Below are 27056 nucleotides of genomic sequence, written 5' to 3'. Positions count from 1 at the left end.
AGGCACACGGGCACCCGCCTAATGCTCCCGCCGACGCGCAACAGGGACGACGCCCGGGGTTCCGAGGCTGAGCCGGTTTCTGACTTTCAGAGTTTCTGCTGGCTTCTGGTCCCAGACGAGCGTGTGGACCCAGTCCGAGCCAGGCTTTGGCTGCTACTGGCAGCTCCCGACCAGCTCACGTGGTAGGAGAGGCGACTGAGGAAAGGTGCCACAGCAGAGACTGGCCGGAGAGGCCCAGGCCCTAGAACCGTAAGCGGAATTGGCTTCATTTTGTTGGATGAAGGAGAGCGCCTAGTCTGAGTAAGAAACCTTAGACTCCAAGTCAGGCCTCTGCTGCTTGGTTGCTTCTCTTGCTGTGCTCCCAGTTTTCTCATATGTACAGTGTGGAGTTAGCCTGAGTGATCTCAAAGCCCCTTCTAGTCCTGACACTAAGTTCTTCATAATAAGGTGTGTTTGGCATTATGGGTGGGTGGGTAGTTAGCATCTGTCTACCTGGGTTAAAAGGCCAAATGATGATTTGGACAGAAAGTAGCGAATGAGTGTCTGGATAGAAGATGCAAGTTCCTCTCGACCTCGTTTTACTAGTCCCGTTAGAAAAACAAGTCTAAAAATCGAATTGCAGACGTAAAGTAGATAATCCAAAACAGTGTCTTCCTTTACCAAGCCTCACCTGGAAGCAATAGTGAGCTAGTACTTTTGTTTGTAAGGGGAACCCTTAGAAAATAGTTATTTACCACGTCCTAATACACCAGAGCTATACCCTTTGAGACCTGAGAAGGGGGAAGATTTAGGATAGATAGTTGTAGGATCAAGAGCCGTGGGCAGATTATTTGGGGGTGAAATGATAGGGCATGAATGTTTTGTAGTTTTGAATTCCTCTATGCCATACAATGGGAGAGATTTAATTCTGCAGAGTAAGGGAGATTGCTTTTCAGTAAATTTAAATAATAAAAATTTAAACTAGGGACGGATTATAGATATGATACAGTAACAGTCTCATTCTACAATTAAGGAAAAAGCCCCAGGAAGAAAGTGAAATACCCAGAATAACACAACTGGGACTACTGGCGGAACTGGGACTTGTGATAGTGTTTCAAAAGATGTTATTGCAGTGTTTCTAAAAGTGTGTTATACACACCACTGCTAGTGCAAGGGCAAACAGTTTTTATTTTATTCTTACATACTTATTAATTTGGGAATGTGGTACTGTATTTCCATTTATTGTATTATATCAAAAGTTCCTTTAATGTAATCGTAAGTATAACAATGTCATTAAAAGAATGTTAACAAAGAAAAAAAGAATGTTAAATAAATGTTATTATAGTTGGTATGTGGTCAAGGCAAAAATCATGATGATGGTATGTGGATAACTGAATTTTGGGAAACAACGTTAATGGAATTGCCTAGCATAGTTCAGGGAATGGGATATTACTTCTACATTATTCTATATGGTTTTATATTATTGAAACTTTAAATGTAGCTTTCAAAGAAGAATGGAGGAAAATATGAAGTTTGCTACAGTGGAAGACACTGTAGAATACTGCCTGTTCCTGATACCAGATGAACCAAGGGACCCAGAAGAACACAGAGAGATTCTTCAAAAGTACATTGAGAATATAATGACCCAGTTTGCACCTATGCTGGTCCCCTATATCTGGCAGAATCAGCCTTTCAATCTCAAATATAAACCTGGGAAAGGTAAGGCTCTTTTGCTTATTTTGCTTTGATATGGGTGACTTTTAATGTCATTCTGACAACAGTGATGTATGATAGTCCACAGTTCATTCAGTGTTAGGAGATTTTTTTTTTAATTAATTAATTTATTTTTGGCTGTGTTGGGTCTTTGTTGCTGCGCGCGGGCTTTCTCTAGTTGCGGTGAGCAGAGGCTACTGTTGCTTGCGGTGCGCAGGCTTCTCATTGCGGTGGCTTCTCTTGTTGCGGAGCACGGGCTCTAGGTGCGTGGGCTTCGGTAGTTGTGGCATGCGGGCTCAGTAATTGTGGCTCGTGGGCTCTAGAGCGCAAGCTCAGTGGTTGTGGCACATGGGCTTAGTTGCTCCGCGGCATGTGGGATCTTCCCAGACCAGGAATTGAACCCATGTCCCCTGCGTTGGCAGGCAGATTCTGAACCACTGAGCCACCAGGGAAACCCTGTCAGGAGATTTATATCCTGAACTTTTTATGGTGTTTGCCTCTATTCAGTTAAGCCCTTGAACTTAAAAAAAAAATTTTTTTTAATTCATGTTGATGAATGCTTTCTAATAGTCATTATCTTAGGAACTAATATATATTCAACATTATTAAGCCATGGCTCTTCTTTTGAACTTTAATTACTATGCCATAATGTATCTAGGTACCTACACTAAACAGGTTCAGGCATCTGGCTTCCTTAACCATAGTTCTTTTAGCTGTTACTCTGTATTCCTCAGTCTTGATAGTATGTTTACTAGGCTGCCTTTCACATAGTTGTTTTGGTAAGGATCTAAGAGCGGCTCTGCTTGGCTTATAAAGAGAAATAATTGAGCTAAATGACCATTATTTGCCACTCGGAAGCATTTTGAGGTTCCTTTACTGCTTCTCTGTATTGTCAGTGCTTGAGATCTGACCTCTGGCCAAATATGGTACTTTGTCCAGTCATTTCTTATAACTTTACTAAAATGAATCATGGATAGGTGACCAAGGCTCTACTCATGCAGTGACCTCTGTGGAGTCTTATTTCAGATCAGAAGCCTGGCATCTTGTGATACCGTCATTCTGGCTCTCAATTTAGTGCTTATCTGTTTCCGTTTGGCTAGCAGTTGCCAAATGCAAAACGTTAGTTTTATTAAACGCCTATTCACTGAAACACGTGATATTTATTGGCAAGAACACTGTCCCATTAGCACAGCCAAAACCAATTCCCTACCTTTTTTCTAGAAAATCATTTTTACACAGTGTTTTCTTGTCTTGCTTAATGGGATTGCTAGCCACCTAGTTATCAAGCTTGTTAGTAATTCAGAATCATCTTCAACTCCTCACTTCACCATGTTCAGTCAGGCACTAAATCCTAGTGTGATTACTCCTAAAATATGACCCCTCTCTACATCTGTTTGGCTACAGTCTAGGCCCCCTTGATCTCTTCATCTGGAAGACTACAGTAGCCACCTAACTAACCTCTCTGGTTCCAGTGTCTGCAGTTCCTGACACTGTTGCCAGTTACCTTTGTAAAACACAAATTTGATCATGTCACTCTCCTGCCTAACATCCTTCAGCAGTTCCTCATTGCTTCTGGATGAAATTCAAATTGAAGTTTAATATGTAAGGTAGATAAAAATAGACACCCTAACTGGAGCTTCTATACTTGATGAAACTTGGGAGATCTGGAGTAGGGAGAAGAGTTGGTTGGGCAGTTCTTCCCACCTGTTTGGGGTTTTTTTTTGCCATGGTAGCTCTTGAGACACTCCGCAGTACACTTGTTTGACCTTCATTCTGTTAATATGGTATATTACATTGGTTGGTTTTCTTGTGTAAAATCATCCTTGCATTCCAGGAATAAGTCCCACTGGGTCATGGTATACAATCCTTGTAATGTGTTGTTGAATTCAGTTTGCTAGTGTTTTGTTGAGGATTTCTGCATCATTATTCATCAGGGGTATTGGTCTGTAGTTTTCTTGTATTGTCTTTGTCTGACTTTAGTATTAGGGTAATGCTGGCCTCATAAAATGAGTTTGGGAATGTTTCCTCCTCTTCAGTTTTTTTGTAAGAGTTTGAGGAGGATTGATGTTAATTCTTCTTTAAATGTTTGGTAGTGTTCTCCAGTGAAGTCATCTATCTAGTCCTGGGCTTTTCTTTGTGCAGAAGTTTCTATTACTAATTCAATTTCCTTACTAGTTATAGATCTCTTTAGATTTTCTATTTCTGCACAATTCAGTCTTGATAATTTGTGTGTTTCCAGGAATTTATGCATTTCTTCTAAGTTATCCAATTTGCTGATGTACAGTTGTTCATAGTGTTCTCTTATAGTCCTCTTTATTTCTGTGGCATAGGTTGTAATATCCCCTCTTTCATTTCTGATTTTAGTTATTTGAGTCTTTTCTCTTTTTTCTTAGTTAATCTAACTAATGTTTTGTCAATTTTGTTGATCTTTTAAACAAACCAACTCTGTTTAATTGATTTTTTAAATATTGTTTTTCTATTCTCTATTTCATTTATCTCTGCTCTAATCTTCATTATTTCCTTCCTTTAGCTTTGGGTTTAGTTTGTTCTTCTTTTTCTAGTTTCTTAAGGTATAAAGTTAGGTTGTTGATTTGAGATCTTTTATAAATTTCCTCTTAGCACTGCTTTCACTGCACCCCATCCGTGCGGCATGTTGCGTTTTTGTTTTCATTTGTCTCAAGATATTGTCTAATTTGCCTTGTGATTTCTTCTTTGACCCATTGGCTGTCTGAGTGTCTTGTTTAAGTTCTACATATTTTTGGATAATGCACTTGTTTGAAAATTTCTGCTGATATTCCCAGAACACTCTATTGTCTGTCATGCCTCTGTGTTTTTGCACATGCATATGTTCTCTCTTTCTGGAAAGCCTACTTCTGGTCATTCCTCCAGATGAACGTAGCTCAGATATCACATACTTTATGCTCACATAGCCCTCAGTGTACACCTCTGTTCATCATCTTGTTTTGTGATGCTTGGTTGTCTATCTCCTGTTGTCTAGACCCTAAGCTCCTCAAGAATAAGCTTCTTTTTTTTTTTTTTTAATTTATTTTTATTTATTTATTTTTGGCTGTGTTGGGTCTTCGTTTCTATGCGAGGGCTTTCTCTAGTTGTGGCAAGCGGGGGCCACTCTTCATCGCGGTGCGTGGGCCTCTCACTATCGTGGCCTCTTGTTGCGGAGCACAGGCTCCAGACGCGCAGGCTCAGTAGTTGTGGCTCACGGGCCTAGTTGCTCCGCGGCATGTGGGATCTTCCCAGACCAGGACTTGAACCCGTGTCCCCTGCATTAGCAGGCAGATTCTCAACCACTGCACCACCAGGGAAGCCCTAAGTTTCTTGTATCTTGTTCAGGATTGCAACCCCAGCTCCCAGTATAGTACCTGGCGCATAGCCAATCAATAAATGTTTGTTTAATTGAATGATTACTTGTACCTTTATTTGCACTGGTATATTTATTTGGTAATATGATTGCTTTTCTCTTGTTTTTAGGAGGTGTTCCTGCTCATATATTTGGCATGACAAAGTTTGGAGATAACATTGAGGATGAATGGTTTATTGTTTATATAGTAAAGCAAATTACAAAGGAATTTCCAGAGTTAGTAGCAAGGTATTATAGCTTTATTAATAATTCTAAAGGAATTCTATTATTGAAAATGACTACATTTTTATCCATTTAGTAGTATTTTTTTCTGTAGTCTGGTGGAAATTGTACAAACTTGGGATGTAGATTTTAAATGTGACTTCTTCCTTTTTTCTTCCTTTTCTCTTGTGACTTCCTTTTCTTGAAGAAGAACTAAAGAATCATTTGAGAGTTCAACTTCAAACAAAACCTGCTTATTTTAGATTTTCTCTTTTTCTTCTTGTTATGAAAGAACAAATACACATGGTAAATAAAATTCAAACAATACAAAAGGGTGTACTGCTCTGACTTCCCAAAAGTAATCACCATCAAATTTCTTGTGTCTTTAAAAAAAGAAATTCATCTATAGATATACATATTTCACAGATTTCTTAATATGTCTTCCTCTATTAGACTATAGCTATATTTTATGAGAAATCATATACAGAAGAAATTTAAAGAGAAATCAGCACGCAATTTTATGGATAGGAAGCAAAGTAGATGATAGTGCATTCTAATTCAGTGTTTAAAATAGAAATGGATAATTCTCTGTAATTCCAAAGTTTTGCCAGCAGAGGGCGCTTCACCACTTAACATATGTCCTAGTTTTCCTCATCAGCCCCCAAATTCTGGTCTTCTATCCACCCAGTCTTTTCCCCAGCAGAACAAAAAGAAAAAAACAACAACAATTTTGGAAACTTGTTATTATATCAAAATTTCAGGCATACATAAAAGTAGAGAGATGGGTGCCTTCACGTACCCATCACCCAGCTTCAGTAATTATCAACTCCTGGTGATTCTTATTTCATTTACTTCCTTCCCCACTCCCCCATCACATAGCAAGATTATTTTAAAACAAATCTCCAGTATTATGCCATTTGATTTTTAAATACTTCAGGATGTAAATCTAAGAGATAACAAACACTACTGTTACCATACCTACAAATACATGGCAATAATTTCTTAATGAATGATAGAATTTTAAATGAACAGACACAAAAATAGTAGTTTCTATCTTTACTAGGATAATAAGAAGGGGGCAATACCTTTCATGTGCTGATTCTGAGTTTTATACATGTAATGATGGTTCATACCTACACACTAGGCCTCTAAAGCTCTTTAATAGGCATCTTCTATCTTGTCGGGGTTTTTTTAAAAATTAGAAAAAGGAAGAAGTTTTTCCTCTATGTCTCTGCCAGATTAATATTCCTAAAGTAGAGCTCGAACCATTTTAGTACGCTACTCTAAAACCTTTCATTCATTTTGTCTATAAAATTAAACTCATTCTCATTGATTCTGCCAACATTTAAAGCTCTTCACAAAATGATATAACTGTGCTTTTCTAGTCGTCTTCTTTACTCGTCGTTCTTCAAATATCTACCTTAAATTGCTACCTCCATGGTTTTGCTTACGCTCTTCCCTCTCCCAAGAACATCTCTCCTTTTCTCCATATATTGTATCTCCACCCATTAAAAGTAAAAAAAATCTAGAACAGTATATATAATATGCTACCTTTTGTGCGACAAGAGAAGAAAGAATTTATATTCCTATTGGCTGGATTACACATAAGCAAACTCTAGAGGGATAAACAAGAAATAACAATGGTGGAGGGGTTGGACATATAGGTACAAAAGCAAGAAGGAGACTTTTTCATTGTATAACTTTTTATGTATTTTTTAAAAGTTTTAACCATGTGACTGTGTTACCTATTCAGAAATTTAAATTTTTAAAAAATGATGCAAATGAGGCAAAACAAAATTATCTTTCAAGGTCCAATAATACCTCCTCCATAAAGGTTTTCCTAGTCTTGGCTATATGTGATTTTTTTTTTCTTTTGAAACCCCATAGTATTTTATATATTTTCCATATTTTTTTCTATTGTTATTTATTTATGTACTTATTTTTCTCTTCTTATCACCCTCACCTAAGGAATTCCTCCTTACAATCTTAGAGTCTCCTTCAGTGCTTAATGGTATCTTAAACATTTTGCTTAATTATAGAAATCTACACATGGTGCATACTCATATATTTACTAAGATGAAGGAGAAAATGTATTAGAACAAATCTGTTTGATTATTAGCAAATATGTGCTTCTTTGAATATAAAGTTAGAACTTCTTTTGCATTAGGATTGAAGACAATGACGGTGAATTCTTGTTAATAGAAGCTGCTGACTTTCTCCCTAAATGGTTGGATCCTGATAATAGTGCCAATAGGGTAAGTATATCCAAGTTTGGAAAACCTACAGAGGTGAAATCATGTTGCAACATTTTCATATGCTCCGAGAGTTTGTCACTGCCAGGTATGAAAATTAAAACATCATTTTGCAGGTGTTTTTCCATCATGGGGAGTTATGCATTATTCCTGCACCAAAGAAACCTGAAGCAGTATCCTGGTTACCCACCACAGTCCAAACAATCTCACAAGCACTGAATATAATCTCAACACACCCAGAAAAAATTTTGGCTTCAGAATCTATACGAGCTGCTGTGAATAGACGCATCAGAGGGTAAGAAAAATAACACTTTCATTGCTAGTCAGGGAGCCTTTTGATTTCATGTCGCTCAAGTCTTCTGTTGAATGTGGAATTTCTTTCACCTAGATTAATGCCAATTTTCATGCTGTCTTCATCCTTTGTGAGATTGACCAACAAATTAAACTTACGTGTTTTAAAATCAAGAAACAGATGTATCTTTTAATTTCCATTTAAAAGTGTCATAGGCCCAATATTTTTGCATTTATTTACCTTAGATATTATGGCTAAGTATTATGTAGATCCATAGATAGACATTTTCAGACCTTTAGAAATGAAAACCTAAGTGAGCACAATTGTGTTCAGGCTTTTTCTGTGGTTCTGGGTGTATATATGGGATTCTTTGACCTTGGTGGAGCACCTTAGGCTCTATTCAGAAGAGAATACCTTAGTCTAATAACATACTAATTCAGCCATTCAAATTTGAGTACCTATTAAATGTTTAGCACCATTCAGGTCTTAACAGTATTAAACATCTCTTTTAGCTTCGCTTCAGTACACTTTGTACCATTTTTTAGGAGAATAAGTTCTGATTTTATTTTTTATTGGACCACCTTAATCCCTTTTCTTTATTTTCCATTTCTTCCCACTTTTTCTGTCTCTCTTCCTTCCTGTAATCTTTAGTATATACAGTATCTTTTTTTTTTTTTTAATTAATTAATTTTTTTGGCCGCGCGGCTTGCAGGATCTTAGTTCCCTGACTGGGGATTGATCCTGGGCCGCTGGCAGTGAAAGTGCCAAATCCTAACCGCTGGACTGCCAGGGAATTCCCTACAGTATCTTTATCTTCACCTCTCTTGTCACTTTTTCCATCTCACTCTTGATGAACCAAGACAAGATAAAATGTTAAGGAGGAAGTAAATGGTATAAGAATCCTAGATGTTTACATATCATAAAATAAAAATAATTATGTTACCTGTCACAGATACCCAGAAAAAATTAAAGCCTCCCTTCATCAAGCACACTGCTTCCTTCCAGCCGGCATTGTAGCAGTGCTAAAGCAGCGCCCCAGATTGGTGGCTGCAGGAGTCCAGGCATTTTACCTGCGGGACCCCATTGACCTGCGAGCCTGTCGTATATTCAAGACATTCTTGCCTGAAACACGAATAATGACTTCGGTAAGCTAGTTCTCTTGGTCATTTAGTTTCTCTCACTGGAAATAAAATTGAACATTATTTAATTGTTCACTAGAAAAAAATCGGAAATATTCTGTTTCCTCATAACAAGTTAATATACATTTTTAAATTTTTTCTTTTCTCCCATCCAGGGGAGGAAGATTGTAAGAGACCTGACTCCTTATTTTATATCTCAATGTTTCCTAGCTATTTCTGACCATATTTTCCCTATTTGAGTAGTTATATCCTCTTAACAATAAAACATTTCATTTCTTCCAGAGAATTAAGAATTATTCTATATCATCCACCCACCAAAATTGCTGTGTAATGTAACTAATGATCTGAATTACCTTAGTGATAACTAAATATAGACAAGTGAAGGTAAATTTTATGGGTATGTGAATTACATCTCCGTAAAGCTGTTACTAAAAAATGTAGGCAGTAAATAGGTTGGATCTTCTTTGCATTTATATGAATATGAAGCTCATAAATGAAGTTACTATGAAATGATATTCAAATTTTTAATTTCAGGAAAAGACTCACATATTTTGTGCCCCAATGTCCAGGTCACTTTCACTAAATGTCTGTATGCACAGTTGGTGCAACAAAGGTTTATGCCAGACCTACGGAGTGGATACAAGCTGCCTCCTCCGTCTCATCCCCAATACCGAGCCCACGAATTGGGCATGAAGTTGGTAATGTTAAACCAGAAATTTTTATTTTCTTCCTTTATGTCAAAGGGCTCTTAAGAGAATAATGACAGAGCATAGATATCTAGATATATACCCTATTAATGTGAGAATGTAGTATAATGTGGCATTTCAAATAAGAAGGAAAACTGGATTATTCAGTAAGTGATGATAAAACTGTGAAGCCATCTGGAAAATTTAAGTTGATTACCTCACACCTATGCCAAAATAAATTCCAGTTGGACCAAATATTTAAATGGAAAAAACGAAACCATAAAATTTGAAAGAAAACATAGGAAAACTTTTGAAAATCTGAGTAGGAAAGGCCTTTCTAAGCATGACTTGAAACTAGAAACTGTGAAAGAAAAGATTGATAAATTCGATAATATAAAAACTAAGCATTTCTGTATGAAAAAAACATAAATATAGTCAAAAGACAGCAAACCTGGTGAAAGTGTAAAATATATTTGCCATTTATTTATTTATTTAAATTTATTTTATTTTTGGCTGTGTTGGTTCTTCGTTGCTGCACGCGGGCTTTCTCTAGTTGTGGCAAGCAGGGGCTACTGTTCGTTGCGGTGCATGGGCTTCTCATCGCGGTGGCTTCTCTTGTTGTGGAGCGTGGGCTCTAGGTGCGCAGGCTTCAGTAGTTGTGGCACACGGGCTTCAGTAGTTGTGGCATACGGTCTTCAGTAGTTGTGGCGCATGGGCTTCAGTAGTTGTGGCTCACGGGCTTTAGAGCCAGGCTTAGTAGTCGTGGCGCACGGGCTTAGTTGCTCTGCGGCATGTGGGATCTTCCCGGACCAGGGCTCAAACCCATGTCCCCTGCGTTGGCAGGCAGATTCTTAACCACTGCACCACCAGGGAAGCCCTATATTTGCAGTTTAAATGACAAAGAGTAAAAAAACTAGTAAATGACAAAAGTTGATTTATCTAATATATAACATTCCCACAATTCAATATGAAAAAAAATAGTACTAATCAATCAAAAAATGATCAGAAACCATTAACAGTCCACAGAAAAAGAAATACAAATGATTTTTATGAAAAATGTTGACACTTGCTCATAATAAAAGAAATGCAGTTTAAAGCCACAAAATAGTATTTTTCACCATTTGATTGCCAAGTATCCATAAGTTTGATAATATGTACTGGGTTTGTAAAAATACATAAAGAGGTACCCTCAAACATTATCGATAGGAATATAAGTTGAATCAGTCTCCTAGAACAGTTTGTCACTTTCCATAACATTTAAAATGCACAAACCCTTCTGCTCAGCATTTTCACTTCCAGAAATCTATCCTCCATATATTTTACTTGTGCACAAAGACGTAAGAGTATACTCATGAAAGCATTATTTATAGTAGCAGAAGATTGGAAACTACCGAAACGTCTGTTAGTAGAGGAGTAGTTAGATAAATTATGGTCTGTCCATGAAGTGGGATGGATAAATTTATATATGCTCATATGAAATGATCTCCAAGGTATATCACTAAGTGAAAAGCAAGGTTCAGAGCAGTGTGTATGTTGCCATTTAGTGATAAAAAGGATGGAGTAGGAGAATGTACATATGCAGACATACACATATCTGCTTGAGTGCATAGATTACTTCTGAAAGGATATGTAAGGAATTGGTGACAGTAGTTTTCTCTAGAGTGATCAGGGAAGCCCCCTATTAGAATTATTTTGCCATGTGCATTTATTATATTTTTTAGCCAAAGTACTCTTAAAATGAAGTGATTCCCTCCCTTTACTATGCCTGAGACTATGTTTAATTCATTTATAATTCTGTTAGACAAGAAACCTTTTGCAAGCCTTTTTTCTTTTTTTTGTGAATTTTATTTTATTTTTATACAGCAGGTTCTTATTAGTTATCTATTTTATACATATTAGTGTATATATGTCAATCCCAATCTCCCACTTCATCCCACCACCACCCCGCACTTACCCCCCGCCCCCCGCTTTCCCTGCTTGGTGTCCATACGTTTGTTCTCTACATCTGTGTCTCTGTTTCTGCCTTGCAAGCCTTTTTTAAGCAAACAAGAAATAAGTTTAAATTTCTAGTTTTTTTTATTAGTGAGAAAAGAAATCTCTTTGAGGAGGATAAGAATCTTTGTTTTGTATTATTTGCTTCCCTTTTATAATTTTTAATAATCTGTAGAGATTAAGAAACTTGGAAATAAAGTCAGATTTATTTTTCCTAAAATTCAAAAAGTGTTATAAATGTCCACACAGCCATGTGTCCAATCACCTAGTTCTTGAGTGTGGTTAAATGGAAAGAAATTAACCTAATAATAAAAATTCTGTCTTTTCCATCTAGGCTCATGGATTTGAGATCTTATGCTCCAAATGTAGCCCACATTTTTCTGACGCCAAGAAATCTCTTGTGACTACCTCACCGCTCTGGGCTGGCTTCCTTGAAAGTCTGAAAAAGAATGATTACTTTAAGGTAGGACTTGCAATGCATTTTTTAAATTGGAGAATCCAGGGAAAGTCAAGCCAGTGATTTAAAGTCCTATGTCCCTATTTAATGTGTGACATAATTGTAGGAACTAGAGTTAAAAGGGACCATTCTAGCTTGGTGGTAAGGAGGGAGTGTCTATAAACTGTTTCCAATATTTTAGAAAAAATAATAACATCTATATAAAGTGATAAAAGTTATGATTTGTATCAGATGAACAACTTGCACAAATCTATAAAGCAAACATGAAGACACCAAATAGAAAAGTTAGCAAAGACATGGATTAAAAAATTTACATGACCTAAATGGGAAGGAAATCCAAAAAAGAGGGGATATGTGTATACGTATGGCTGATTCACTTTGCTGTACAGCAGAAACTGACACAGCAGTGTAAAGCAACTATACTCCAAAAAAAAAAAAAATTGCAAAAAGACAACTAGTAAATTTCTCTTAAAATATTCACTCTCACAAGTAGTAAAGATAACCATATTAACATAATAATAAGTACTGTTTTTCACATATGTAAAAAGGATATGAATGATATTCGGTGCTGTTGAGAATATAGTGAAAATGATACACCTATACATTGCTGATAACATCGTAACAGTTAGAACCTTAACTGGGAAGTAATTTGATAGTGTATTCCAAGAACTATAGAAAGGTTCAAACTTGGAACCTTCAATTTAAATCATCTACTTTGGGCTTCCCTGGTGGTACAGTGGTTAAGAATCGCCTGCCAATGCAGAGGACACGGGTTTGAGCCCTGGTCCGGGAGGATCCCACATGCCGCGGAGCAGCTAACCCGGTGTGCCACAACTACTGAGTTTGCGCTCTAGATCCCATGAGCCACAACTACCAAGCCCGCACACCTGGAGCCCATGCTCCACAAGAGAAGCCACCGCAATGAGAAGCCCATGCAACCAATGCAACCAAAAATAAATAATAAATTAATTTTTTAAAAAATAAAAATAAAAATAAATCATCTAATTAAGGAAACATCCAAGAAGTAGAAAAGTCCTTAAGAATATGATGATTTTAAAGACTGTGTAGTGGTATGGAAAACTGCTTATATTATAGTATATTTTTTTAAGAATATAAAATATTAAGTATGAATGCCACCATAAACATGCATGTGAAAGATAGAAATGGTAGTTAAGGTGGGATTATGCTACTTTTTGGCTTGATTTGTACTTTGTTTTATACATTAATTACTAGTTAATCAATTATTTCTTAATAATGAGTTAAATAATAGAATAACTTGTTAAATTATTAACAAATAATTATTTATTTGTTATAATATATATATTATATATAATAATAAATTATTTGTTATCTTAATAATGAGTTAAATAATAGAAAATGATAGAAAACCTTCCAAATTGGAAAGAGGCCCTTAAATGGTGAAAAGGATGAGGGACCGCTACATTTAACCTAGTCCCTTTTTTGAAGAAACTGGAGCCCAAACAGGTGCATCAATGACAAAACAGGGACTAGGACTCAGGCCTCATGATTTTTGAACAATATATTATATCGTACACTGCCTCCCTGAAAGTTGATGGTGAGCAGGTTATTTTAATGATAACATATATATAATGTTCTGATGGGCATTATTATTTTTTTAGGGACTGATAGAAGGTTCTGCTCAGTACCAGGAAAGGCTAGAAATGGCAAAGAACTACTTCCAACTCTCCATAAACCGGCCAGAGAGGTGAGTTTATCGCTACCTGAACAGATCGATAACTTGCCAGAAGTTAAGGAGTTACTTTTGAGATAGTTGCAGATGTTGGAGTTTCCATATTTAAACAGTTAATGGCCAGGCTCATGACTACTGAAGGAGCGGGGGTTGGGGAGATGAAGTGTTGTTACAGAAGTTTGCTGGCACTGGCAGCCGTCACCACCATCACCGTCGTCGTCATCATCATCATCATCATCATCATCATCATCATCATATAATGGTTAACATTTATTGAGTACTTACAAAGCATAGGCCACTAACTTGTTTAATCCGCCTTAAAGCCCTATGAAATAGGTACAATTATTATTTTCCCTATTTACAGCTCAGAAGCCGAGGCCAAAAGAGATTAAATAATTTGCCAAAGGTTACACAGCTAATAAGTGACAGACCTAGGATTTGAACTCAGGCAGTCTGGTATTGAGCCATGTGCTTAATTCCTATGGGAGTTCTGGGCTGTGTTTAGATTTTTTAGGTAGATCTGAAACGCAGGATGAAGCAGGCATTCACCTTCCAAATCAAATCTCATTCTAACCTGCCGTACATTTTCTGGGGGAGGGAAGAAATGAACACAGGGTTGGAAGGAAATGGCTCCCCTTTAAAATTTGATAAAGTTGAGTTTCAGTTCTGGTAATGGTGGAGTAACATATCAGAATAACCCCATGCTAATTACAATGATAAACCCTGGGCAGAATATAAAACACAGTTATTTGAAGACAGTGGAGAACAACAAAAGCAGGCAAAAATCAGAGGGAATAGGACCATTGAAAGAAGAAAATCACATTTGTCTGACTTGTCCCTTGAGGGTACTTCTAGTCAGTGTGGCTCAAGGAAATTGGAGCTCCTGCAGAAGGTCTTATTGGGCTGAGGAATCAAAAGTCAGAATTTGAATATTGGAAAAAATTCAGCTTTATGTTTGCAAAATTGAATTTGAGATACTTAAAGCTATTAAATAACATGAAAGAAATAACTTTGTATACGTTATGGTTAAAAAGGTCCTGAGTTGTGTGTGGGTGTGTTTTTTGTTTTGTCATTGGGCTTTTTTTTTTTTTTTGTCAAACCAATCTGGTTTTGAACCCCAGTCATTTTGCCAGCATCTCAAACATCACATATTTGTGTAATAAAATGTTCTTTGAAGACTGCATGAAGCAAAGTTGATGCTGAGAGAACTCTAACCTCAGTGTCTGTGAAGTGGTAATGACTTTACAGCAGTCTTTACTCTTTTGTAAGTGTCTAGGGGTGCCTTTGTCCCATTCCCATCTGTTTTATGTCAGTAATTGGAAAAGAGGATGCCTTCTTAGGGTATCCTTTAAGAAAACTTGGGGCCTTCCCTGGTGGCGCAGTGGTTACGAATCCGCCTGCCAACGCAGGGGACACGGGTTCGAGCCCTGGTCCAGGAAGATCCCACATGCTGCAGAGCAACTAAGCCCATACGCCACAACTACTGAGCCTGCGCTCTAGAGCCCGCGAGCCACAACTACTGAGCCCGCGTGCCACAACTACTGAAGCCCGCGCACCCTAGAGCCCGTGCTCCACAATAAGAGAAGCCACCGCAATGAGAAGCCTGTGCACTGCAACAAAGAGTAGCCCCCGCTCACCGCAACTAGAGAAAGCCCGCGCGCAGCAATGAAGACCCAAGACAGCCAAAAATAAAATAAAATAAAAAATAAATTAAAAAAATTAAAAAAAAAAAAAAGAAAACTTGGGAAAGAAAGCAAAGGAGGTGGCCCTCATAGTTAGGAGAATCTCCCCCAGATGATCCCTGTCTCCTCTAGGAGACCACTCCCCTTATTGAAAAGTGTTACCTTATAGTCTTAGGTTGAAGAGAAGTTAAGAAATGAGGGAGACTCATATGTAGGAGAGTTAGGGCTTCTCCCACAAAATAAGATAGATTGATGGTTGGGTAGTTCTTTTTAAATATAATAAAGTTTTTTGTTGTTATAAAAGTAACATATTCATTCATTAGAGCAAATACAGAAAGACGTAAGAAGGAAAAAATTTATATCATGAGTAAACCACTATTATTATTCCAATCTACTGCCTTCCAGGATTTTTTTCCCCATAACCAGTTGATTTTTTAAACATTTTTTATTCTATATAGAAATCTTGTATCCTGTTCATAATTTTTACTCGTTATGATCTTACATTTTCCATGACCTTAAAAAGTTTTGATAAGCATATTTTTAAATAACCGCACAGCATTTTAGCAAATGGACCATAATTTACTTATTGCAAATAGGTTAAATATCCAACACTTCAATGAGTGTTGCAGGAGAGGCTCCCATTCACCAAACCAGGATAACTTCTAAACAGTTTGAAACCAAACTCACATCTCCCTCCAGACCTCTTCTTTACTTCCCAATGTTCTTTTTTATTAGCTGAATTAATATCATAGACTGTTTCCTACTGTCTTTTAATAGTACCACCATCCTCCTTATCACCCAGACCTCCTGGCTCTCCTTGGATCCTGTCCTTAGATCCTGTTTACTATTATCTTGTGTCTTGCATTCTTTTTCCTTACTGCCCAGCTAGCTACTCTACTTACTTAATTCTTGAACTATGGCTACACCTAAACTTGTTTCTCAACCTCTAGAGACTCTTCTCTTCCAATTCAACCATTAGAGCCAGGAGAATCTGCTTGAAGTATGTCTTTAATCATGTTACTCCCCTCTCCTAAAAATTACTAGAGATTGTAATAGTGAAAAATTACAAACAGTCTAAGTGTCCATCAATAGTAGATAAATGAATTGCAGTATATTTACATGATGGCCTACTATCCATTAGTTAACCAGAGATTAGCTAAATATCCATAAATCTAATTCAGGATTTCTCAACCTTGACACTGTTGACACTTTGGACCAGATAATTCTTTGCTGTGGGGGACTGTCTTGTGCATTAGTATAAGATGAAGCAACATCCCTGGCCTCTACCCAGTAAATTCCAGTAGGACTGGCTCCCCTCTCCCCACCAATTGTGACAACCAAAAATGTCACCAGACATTGCCAGATTGTCCCCAGTTGAGAACCACTGGTCTAAATGAATAGATTTCAGAAACATAATGTTGAGGGAAAAAAGCAAGTTGTAAATTTGTAAAATACGGGTGCTATGCATATAAATTGTAAAAATACACAAAATATCATGTATTATGTATAGATACATGTATCTATATTCACTCAATAAATATTTATTATCTCCTATGTGCCAGGCCCTATTCCAGGCACTGGGAATGCAGCAAGTGAACCCAAAGTCTCCCTGCCCTTATGGAGCTTATATACGAGTGTAGGAGAAAGACAGTAAACCATTATATGATGTTAGATGGTAATGAGTACTTTGAAGAAAAAGCAGTGTTTGGGGAGAGAGATATAAGGGCTGCTCTTCTAGATAGGTTGGCCAAGGAGTTTTTCTTTCAGAAGAGATCTAGGGAAGTGAGGGAATGAGGCAGACAGGTATTTGAGGGAATAACATTTCAGGTAAAGAGAACAAAACAGTAAATACAACAAATAGTACACACACACTCTCTCTGTCTCTGTCTCTGTCTCTATCTCTCTGTCTCTCTCTCTCTCACACACACACTCAGTGGCCCAGGAGGATTCTTGTGAGAGCAGTCACCTTTGGGCAGCAGAGAAATGGATTGGAACTGGGAGTGTTGATCATCAAAGGAAACTAACTTTATCTATCATATTTTTTTGTAAGTACGCGCACATATTACTAGTTTGGTCTTTATGTTAAATGTTTGTAAATTATTACATTTGTAATCATATAATTAGACTAGAGATAAGTATAACAATATTATAATTCTGGGTGGTAGAGATATGGGCATTTATTGTATTACCTTTTCAACTTGTCTATATTATTTAAATCTCATAAAACAAAAATTAAAAATAACAAAGAAGCCATCAGTGATCACCCACTCCTTATTTCATTGAGTCTAAACTTAGCCATTTCACGCTCACTGTGCTGTCATCCCAGCCCATCTGTTCAGCCTCGGATTCCACCCTTAAGCCAAACTGAACCCCATTTGCTCTCTGAACACGTTCCTCACTTCCCTGCCTCTATACAAATGCTCATTTTTCCCCTTGCATAGTTTCTCTACCCTATCTTACCTGTCAAAATCCTCTTGATTCTTTGAGGCCTAACTCAACTTCTTCCATTATCTCTCTTTTTTTTTAAACTTCTCTGCCTCCACCCCAGTGAATGTAATTACCTTCTCCTATGACTCTTTTTTTGTTTGTTTGTTTTTATTTGTTTTTATTTTTGTCTGTGGTGGGTCTTTGTTGCTGTGCGCAGGCTTTCTCTAGTTGCGGCAAGCGGGGGCTACTCTTCGTTGCGGTGCATGGGCTTCTTATTGTCGTGGCTTCTCTTGTTGTGGAGCACAGGCTCTAGACGCGTGGGCTTCAGTAGTTGTAGCACTCAGACTCAGTAGTTATTGGCACGTAGGCTCAGTAGTTGTGGCTTGCGGGCTCTAGAGCGCAGGCTTAGTAGTTGTGGCCCACGGGCTTAGTTGCTCCGCAGCATGTGGGATCTTCCTGGGCCAGGGATCGAACCCGTGTCCCCTTCATTGGCTGGCAGACTCTTAACCACTGCGCCACCAGGGAAGCCCTCCTATGATTCTTTGTATTGATAGCATTTGGTATTCCTCTATGACTTTATATGTTTGTAATTTATTATGATTATTTGTATATTTCTTTTCTCTCTCCTAGTAATATTTACATATTATGGAGTAGGGGTAGTTTCCTGTTACCCACATGAGTTAGCAAGGTGTGCAAATGTTTATTAAATGAATGCAAGTCCATTATATAACTTGATTTACTCCATTATAAATAGTTCAGACAGGGTTCCATGAACTTATATAACAAATCACATCACCATCATAAAATAACTCACTCATCATATAAATAAACTCTGTGTGTATTTCATTACCAGTTTATAGGAGGAGGAGCACAAAATAGTATCAGAAGACTTGATTTCAAGCCTTTGCTCTGTCCAACTAAATGACCTTGCAAAACTTACAGAAATTCACTGGGCTCCGGTTTTCTCATTTGTAAAACAGGATTATTACCTCCTCATAATAGTAATTAGAAGGCTAAATGAGAAAGTGTATTTGAGGACTTCCCTGGTGGTGCAGTGGTTAAGAATCCGCCTGCCAATATAGGGGACGTGGGTTCGAGCCCTGGTCTGGGAAGATCCCACATGCCACGGAGCAACTAAGTCCGTGTGCCACAACTACTGAGCCTGCACTCTAGAGCCCGTGAGCCACAACTACTGAGCCCACGGGCCACAATTACTGAAGCCTGCGCATCTACAGCCCGTGCTCCGTGACAAGAGAAGCCACCACAATTAGAAGCCCGTGCACCGCAGCGAAGAGTAGCCCCCGCTTGCCGCAACTAGAGAAAGCCCGTGCACAGCAGCAAAGACCCAACACAGCCAATCAATCAATCAGTCAGTTTAATAATAGAAAAGAAAATGTATTTGAAGTACTAGCCTAGCATTTAATATATGATAGATTAATTTTGTTTTGTTTTGTTTATTTTTTGGCTGCGTTGGGTCTTTGCTGCTGCGCGCGGGCTTTCTCCAGTTGTGGCGAGCGGGGGCTACTCTTCCTTGCGGTGCGCGGGCTTCTCATTGCGGTGGCTTCTCTTGTTGTGGAGCACAGGCTCTAGGCGCACGGGCTTCAGTAGTTGTGGCTCACAGGCTCAGTGGTTGTGGCTCGCGGGCTCTAAGGCACAGGCTCAGTAGTTGTGGCGCACAGGCTTAGTTGCTCCGTGGCATGTGGGATCTTCCCAGACCAGGGCTCAAACCCATGTCCCCTGAGCTGGCAGGTGGAGTCTTAACCACTGTGCCACCAGGGAAGCCCCACATATTTATTTTTTGTGTATGTGTGTGAGAATAATTTTTACTCTCTTAGCAGATTTCAATTATGTAATAGTGTTATCAACTCTAGTAACCATGTTTTACATTAGATCCTGTGACTGTATTTATCTTATAGCTGAAAGTTTGTGTCCTTTTACCAGCCTCTGCTTATTTCCCTCACCCCCTAGTCCCTGACAACCACTTTTTTATTCTGTTTCCATGAGTCTGACTTTTTTTTTAGATTCCACATGTAAGTGATACCATGCAGTATTTTACTTTCTCTGTCTAGCTTATTGCATTTAGCATAATGCCTTTAGGGTATATCCATGTTGTTGCAAATGGCAGGATTTCTTTCTTTCTCATGGCTGAATAATATTCCATTGTGTGTATGTATATCACTATCTATCTGTCTATTTATTCCACATCTTTAACCATTTATCTGTTGATGGACACTTAAGTTGTTTCCAGTCTTAGTTATTGTGAATAATGCTGCAGGGAACACGGGTGTGCAGACATCTCTTTGAGATCCTGTTTTCATTTTCTTTGGATAAATACCCAGAAGTGGGATTGCTGGGTCATATGGTAGCTGTATTTTTAATTTTTTGAGGAACCTCCATACTGTATTCCATAGTGGCTGTATCAGTTTGCATTCCCACCAACAGTGCAGAGGGGTTCCCTTTTCTCCACATTCTTTGTTTTTTTTGGCCACACCACGTGGCATGTGGGATCTTCCCCGACCAGGGATCTAACCCGTGCCCCCTGCATTGGGAACGTGGAATCTTAACCACTGGACCACCAGGGAGTCCCCTTTTCTCCACATTCTTGCCAACACGTGATCTCTCTTGTCTTTTTGATGATAGCCATTCTGACAGGTGTGAAGTGGTGTCTCATTGTGGTTTTTATTTGCATTTCCCTGATGATTAGTTGATGTTGATCACCTTTTCTTGTCTTGTATGTCTTCTTTGGAAAAATGTCTATTCAGTTCCTCTGCCTATTTTTAAATCAGATTGCTTGGGGTTTTTTTTGCAGTTATGAGTTCTTTATATATTTTGGATATTAACCCTGTATCATATGTACAGTTAGCGAATATTTTCTCCCATTCTGTAGGTTGCCTTTTCATTTTGTTGATGATTTCTTTTCCTGTACAAAGCAGTTTTTCTTTTTTTTTGGCTGCATCACCCAGCTTGTGGGATCTTAGTTCCCTGATCAGGGATTGAACCCGGGGCAGCGAAAGTGCCAAGTCCAACCACTGGACCACCAGGGAACTCCCCAGAGCAGTTTTTCTTTGAGCACTTTTATATTTTAGAGTTTCTGGTGAAATTTTGAGAAAAAGGATTCTGTGTCCTAAACAAATGTTTAAAAACAAATTAAACTAGATAATCCCTTCCAACTTTAAAATACTCTGTTTTCGTGATTATTATTCTAAGCTCTCATTAAATACCCATGTCTTTGATTTTTTATAGCTCTCATGCTATGACCCCAGGTGAAGAAATCTTAACGTTATTACAGACAATACCATTTGATACAGAAGAGCTTAAGAAAGAAGAAGCTAATCTTCCCCCAGAAGATGGTAAGTGATGGACCAGGATAGAGCAGAGGGGTTAGAAAGAATTGAAACATTCCACTAAGTCTCAGAGGGTCCTTTCCTGAGAGTACCTGTCATGTGAGTATAGTATGGCAGTATCATGCTTCTTTTTCAGATGACCAGTGGTTAGATCTCTCACCAGATCAGCTGGACCAGCTGCTGCAGGAAGCTGCTGGTAAAAAAGAACCAGAGCCTGTTTCCAAGGGGCAGGAGGAGAACTATGACTTAACTCAAGTCTCAGAGAGCATGAAAGCTTTCATATCCAAAGTCTCAACTCACAAAGGAGCAGAGCTGCCTCGGTAATTTGTGTTAAAGTATAAATACCTAAATGGTTATAGCCTATATGTTGACATCTCCAGTCTTTGCCAGTTCTCTCTCTCTTTTTTTTCCTTTTTCTTTGTTTAATTTTTTTTTTTTTTTAATAAATGATTTTTACTGCTTTGTTTTCCTCTTTTGGTGCCTAGTACTATGATAACTTACTTATCTGGAGTCAGATTTCTAGTAACCTGATCCATTATGATCGTTGAAGTAAGCCAAAGAGACCACTCAGCAGATGTAAAGGCCACCACCCCAGAGCTGTGCAGGGCAACCATGTACTTTATTCTTTAGACTTTTACTCAGAATTTTATGGACTCCTAACTTCTAGCTCTCATCAAGCTCAGACTTCTGATCTCCTACCCTCAAGCAGATTGGAAGCTTCAAACTCAAAAGAGGAGGATAAAAGTGTTTATCAGAGGAAGAAATAAAAACAGAAGAAATGAGATGTTACATTTGGCAAGTAATAGGGAAAAAAGGTAGAATTGTCACTTGCACAGCAAATGTATCTTCATTAATGTTGATGCTCGTTAGCCTCATGAGAAGATTGAAGTTTATGTTTAGTATTCTCTCTTTAAGAAAGCAGAGATAAGGGAAGGTTTGTTCTTACTTATTTTTAAAGACTTGGTTCTTAAAAATATAAACTTTATTTAAGTGAACTTGGATAAATAACAACTTCTGCTCTTTATTTAAGTGAACTTGGATAAATAACAACTTCTGCTAATGTTAGATATATCTTATGGGAGATGGAGGGTGGGTAGATCCCTAAATCAGCGTAAATTAAATGTGCATAATCAAAGTGCAATTTTTACTTTTATTTCATCAATCTTTCCCATTTCTGTTGCCCTATCAGTAAGCATAATGATTTTTAAAATTTAAACTACAATTTTCCTTGCTGTGCCTCTTTTGAGAGTATATCTCTGGAGTCTTCCTAAGAAAGGCACCAGTTTAGAAAAAGTTTCAAAGAGTTTTGTTTGGGATAAATTGTCTTTTTCCTTTAATCTTACAGAGAACATTCTGAGACTCCAGTCACTTTTGATGCAGATTCTTTTCTGAATTATTTGGATAAGATCTTAGGTGAGTTACAGTGTGATGTATATTTTCATTTTGCAAGTGTAAGTAGTATAGCAATTGCTAGAGCATTGGAGCATTGGATCTCATTTGCTTTTTTTTTTTTTTTTTAATAATTTTGAGTTGCTTTCAACCATTAATTATTGCCCTATTGAATGATTTTGCGGAGGATGCCTTGCTTAGTGCCTGACATAGTAGCTGTTCATTAAATCTTTGTTGAATGAATGAATGCTGTGTGTTTAGATAGGATTTTACATGGGGTCCCGTATTACACTGTTTTTTTCTCTTTTAGACATACTGCACTTATACACTAATAATAAAAACACAAATAGCCCAATTTAAAAAAAATCAACAAAGGATATAAACAGGCAGTGCCTTGAAGAATAAATATAATCGATAGATATTTGAAAATAGTTAACTGTTTCTAGTAAGCAAGTAAATACACAATAAAAATAAGAACTTTTTTTTTTGCCCATCATATTGGCAAAAATTTAAAAGATTGATAATAACGAGTTTTCTGAAGGGTTGGAGAAATGAGCACTGTCAAACTGTGGGAGTAGAAGTGTAAGTTGTCTTTTCTCAAGGCAGTTTGATGCTCCAGAATGTTCATAAACTTTGACTTAGCTATTTCACTTACAGGAATTTAATTTATGAAAAAGTTATATATGCTAAGATGGTGATTGCAACATTGTAGTAGCAAAAATTGGATTATAGTTCAGTTTTACAAAAAAAACAACGTAGAAAAGCAAACCATAGTTCAATATGTATATATATAACAAATGTGTTTTATATATATGTACATATACACACACACACACAGAATTGCATAAATAAAGGTCTGGGTACCCACTGAACTGTGAAAAGATGTTTAACTCTGGGAAGAGAGTGAAATGTGAGACAATTCTACATAACTTGAATGTTTACATCAAAATGTATTCATGGATTATGTAGTTTTTAAATTTTTTAAGTAAAAAATTTTAATTAATTGAATTCACATTAAAAAGAAAAAGCTGAATCTTTCAGCTCAGCCTGTGTACTTTTCTGCAAATGTTTGCCAGCAGTACCATTTTCTGGAGCGGATTTTTCTGAAGTAGTTTGCCTAATATTCGCTCTTTTTTGCAGATAACATTCTCATTCTTTTGAGATGTGTAATCACTCCAAAAAAATTTAATGAGTGGCTCTTTCTGTGTTGGGGTCTATGTAGGTTCAAGGCCCCATGACTCAGACTCTGATGATCTGGATGAGGAAGACTCTGAATGTTTAGATAGTGATGATGACTTGGATCTTGAGACACAGGAGCCTGGGGAAGAAGCATCTGTAAAAGGAACTCTTGATGATCTCAAGTCATACATGGCCCAGATGGACCAGGAACTCGCACATACCAGCATTGGCAAAAGTTTCACCACCCGGAAGCAAATGGTATGTGTGTGTTTAACCTCTTTCCCTTTTGAGTCTAGGACAAAGGATAGCTAAAACCATATTTTATCTTAGTTTTTCTTTTCTTTTTTTCTATTTGATTCATGGTGATTTTCTGTGATGAATTTTTTAATTTGAATAAATAAGAATGCTAATTTTTTCCTCACACTGGTAGGCTGACGGATTATTAATTTTCTTAAACATAAGCTTGACTATATTACTTATTCTATGTTATCTGTCAGGATTTTTTTTAAAAGTCATGTGATATGTTCAAATTAGTATGTGGTTGCATTCTCCTACTAATAGCTTAAATTCATTTTAAAAAAAGAGAAAGGATATTAAATATCCAAGTAATTTTCAAGTCTTAATAGTGTTTGTTTCATATGTTTCCCTTATTTAGAGCCAAATTTAGAATTCATCTTCCACTCATGTTTTTATCCTAGTTTTTATACCAGCACTGTCTAACCACAGATAGAAAGAGAATGGACCCTGGAGTCTCATGGGCTGGGTTTGAAATCGAGCTCAGCTATCCACTGTGAATGTATCCATTAACCAATAATCTTCATGTCATAGAATGAACGTGAGAACCAAATGAGACAACAGTAAAACCCATAATGAGCCCTTAATTAATGTCATTCCTCTTACTTTGATCATCTTAACCACATTTAAAACTAATCACTTTCAGTATTGCCAAAACCTACTAGAAACCATACATTAGGTTTTGTTTTTTTTTTTAAGGAATTCCTTTATTTTTATTATTTATTTATTTATTTATATTTATTTTTGGCTGTGTTGGGTCCTCGTTTCTGTGCAAGGGCCTTCTCTAGTTGTGGCAAGCGGGGGCCACTCTTCATCGCGGTGCACAGGCCTCTCACCGTCGCGGCCTCTCACCATCGCGGCCTCTCTTGTTGCTGCGGAGCACAAGCTCCAGACTCGCAGGCTCAGTAGCTGTGGCTCACGGGCCCAGTTGCTCCGCGGCATGTGGGATCCTCCCAGACCAGGGCTCGAACCCGTGTCCCCTGCATTGGCAGGCAGATTCTCAACCACTGCGCCACCAGGGAAGCCCCATACATTAAGTTTTAATGTGAATACGAACCACCTGAAGATCTTGTTAAACTATAGATTTTGGTTAAGTATGTCTAGGGTGGGCCTGAGATTTTACATTTCTAATAAGTTCCCAAGTGATTGATGTGCTGCTGGTCCAGGGACCACACTTTGGGTAGCAAAGATATAAAAATCTACAGATCAAGCTGCAATCTCTCAAATTCTTTCCTCAGCCTATGAAATCAGAGGCTCAAGTACCAATTCACAGTCTCTGTGGTTGGATCCCACAAGGCCCCAGGTTTTTATTTTGTTTTCTCATTGGGGTGGGGGTTGTGGGTAGGGAAGAAATCTCACTTCTTTCATGTAGAGAAAATTTAGATTCTTTTTTTTTAATGTTCATTTTTCTGTTTATTTCTTTTAAAACTCTTAGGCAAGCTATAAAGTTACCTCCTTAACTCTGGTTATCTCCCTTGGGCTATTTCAAAATCGGGAAGAAATCCATTTAATTTGCAGAAACTTATCCTAGGAAGAAGTGTGTTTTAATCTTCGGAACCAAATTTTAATATGTGTGTTACATTACATAGTTTATTATTAGACTTCATTTTTATTTTCTATTAAGAAGGGAATTTCCTTTCTAATATGGAAATCAATTTTACATGGTTGCTTATTTAGCTTTTTAATGTAACTACCATCCAACCTAATAGCATATTGTACCATGATTTTCTTTTCCCTCCGTGAACAAGGAGCCTCTATCCCAGACTGCCAGTAACAATTCAGAGGAGGAAGATTCTGGTGCAGGAGGATCTGTTATGACACCGGTGGATGTAGACCTGAACCTGGTTTCAAACGTACTGGAATCCTATAGTTCCCAAGCTGGACTGGCAGGACCTGCTTCCAACCTTTTACAAAGCATGGGTGTGCAGCTGCCTGACAGCGCTGATCACAGACCCGTAAGTAAGCCAACAAAAGATGAGCCAGCAAACCTAGCCTCTGTTGTTTCTTCTTAAATAAATATTGAGTCTGACTATGCTCATTTCTAGTTTTGATTCCACATTTAGTAAAAATGTTTTCTTCATTTTCAAGTTCACAGATTAACTTCTCCTCTATGAGCCCCAAATGTTGCCCTCTCGCACAAGTCTTTGTGATCTCAACTCTGGGATGCACACAAGGTTTTGAAATCAGCAGAAGAGAGAGAATCAAGCCCTTGAGATAAGATGTACACTCCATGTTTAGAACATTAAGTTTATCGAGAATTAAATATTGGGTAGAGGAAGGAAGGTAGATAGGCAAACATAAGGAATGAATGAGTTGCTTTTTTATTCCAGTTACCAATGACCTTGAGTCAGTCTCCCTCTGGTGTCCAATAATTTTAGCATTTTACCTGTTTTTGCTATTCTTCTTCATGGACCCATTGGGTTCTTTTTATCCTTAGCACCTTCGTGATTCATTGCCACATAAATATTCTCCAGCCAGGTGAGCCCTGCACCAAAGCTTCTTTTATTTATCTGCCATTTTTCAGTACCCCAACCCTGCCCTCTTTTGCCTGTGCTTTCAGTTGTCCTTGGAGTTCTAAGAAGCAAAGCCCTCTTCCCACTCACTGCTGGGAAACAGTTCAATGTTGCAGCTCCTCCTATTAGCCATTCTCATTTTTTCTTTTCCAACACAACACATTAATCCAAAAGTAAACACTTACTCCATGGTAAGTTTGAGAAACTCATAACCAGGAATCCTGCACACTCCCCTTTTTATCAGTATTTTCAGATTCCCCAGTCTGAAAATACTGTGTACACATGTGCTCACAAACACACCCACAAAGAGATAGAAAACATTGGGAGACGGTAATACACATGGACCCTGAACTGTTTTCTTCTAACTGCAAGATATGAAGAAATCTCAGGACCTCTCTTTCGAGAGTGCTTTTCCCTTCTACATGCTAGG

General features: G+C 37.8%; 1 protein-coding gene across 3 annotated transcripts; it reads left to right on the top strand.

Moving 5' to 3' along the window:
* Positions 1–85: 85 nt before the first annotated feature.
* ECD (ecdysoneless cell cycle regulator) lies at positions 86–26151 on the top strand. Of its 3 annotated transcripts, none has more exons than XM_082406853.1 (14): positions 86–300; positions 1481–1698; positions 5179–5296; positions 7437–7524; positions 7638–7816; positions 8766–8958; positions 9522–9650; positions 11965–12093; positions 13728–13813; positions 21151–21257; positions 21388–21571; positions 22597–22664; positions 23863–24077; positions 25862–26151. In XM_082406853.1, exons 2-14 carry the CDS (start codon positions 1494–1496, stop codon positions 26123–26125), a joined length of 1965 nt encoding a protein of 654 aa, XP_082262979.1. In that variant the 5' UTR covers positions 86–300; positions 1481–1493; the 3' UTR covers positions 26126–26151. The 3 variants fall into 3 exon arrangements, with proteins under 3 accessions (XP_082262979.1, XP_082262980.1, XP_082262978.1); XM_082406854.1 differs by having other exon boundaries at positions 86–447; XM_082406852.1 differs by having other exon boundaries at positions 111–249.
* Positions 26152–27056: the final 905 nt, after the last annotated feature.

This window comes from Balaenoptera borealis, assembly GCF_965194805.1.
Source record: "Balaenoptera borealis genome assembly, chromosome: 10".
Classification (NCBI taxonomy): domain Eukaryota; kingdom Metazoa; phylum Chordata; class Mammalia; order Artiodactyla; family Balaenopteridae; genus Balaenoptera; species Balaenoptera borealis.
This window is presented reverse-complemented; position numbering and strand designations above follow the sequence as displayed.

What these genes read in the sequence shown, in the direction of transcription:
- ECD (XM_082406853.1), top strand. Translation starts at nt 1,494, where the DNA reads ATGGAGGAAAATATGAAGTTTGCTACAGTGGAAGACACTGTAGAATAC. An exon ending in CTGATAATAGTGCCAATAGG is followed by an intron (nt 7,525 to 7,637) that starts GTAAGTATATCC and finishes ATCATTTTGCAG; the next exon opens with GTGTTTTTCCATCATGGGGA. An exon ending in ACGAATTGGGCATGAAGTTG is followed by an intron (nt 9,651 to 11,964) that starts GTAATGTTAAAC and finishes TTTTCCATCTAG; the next exon opens with GCTCATGGATTTGAGATCTT.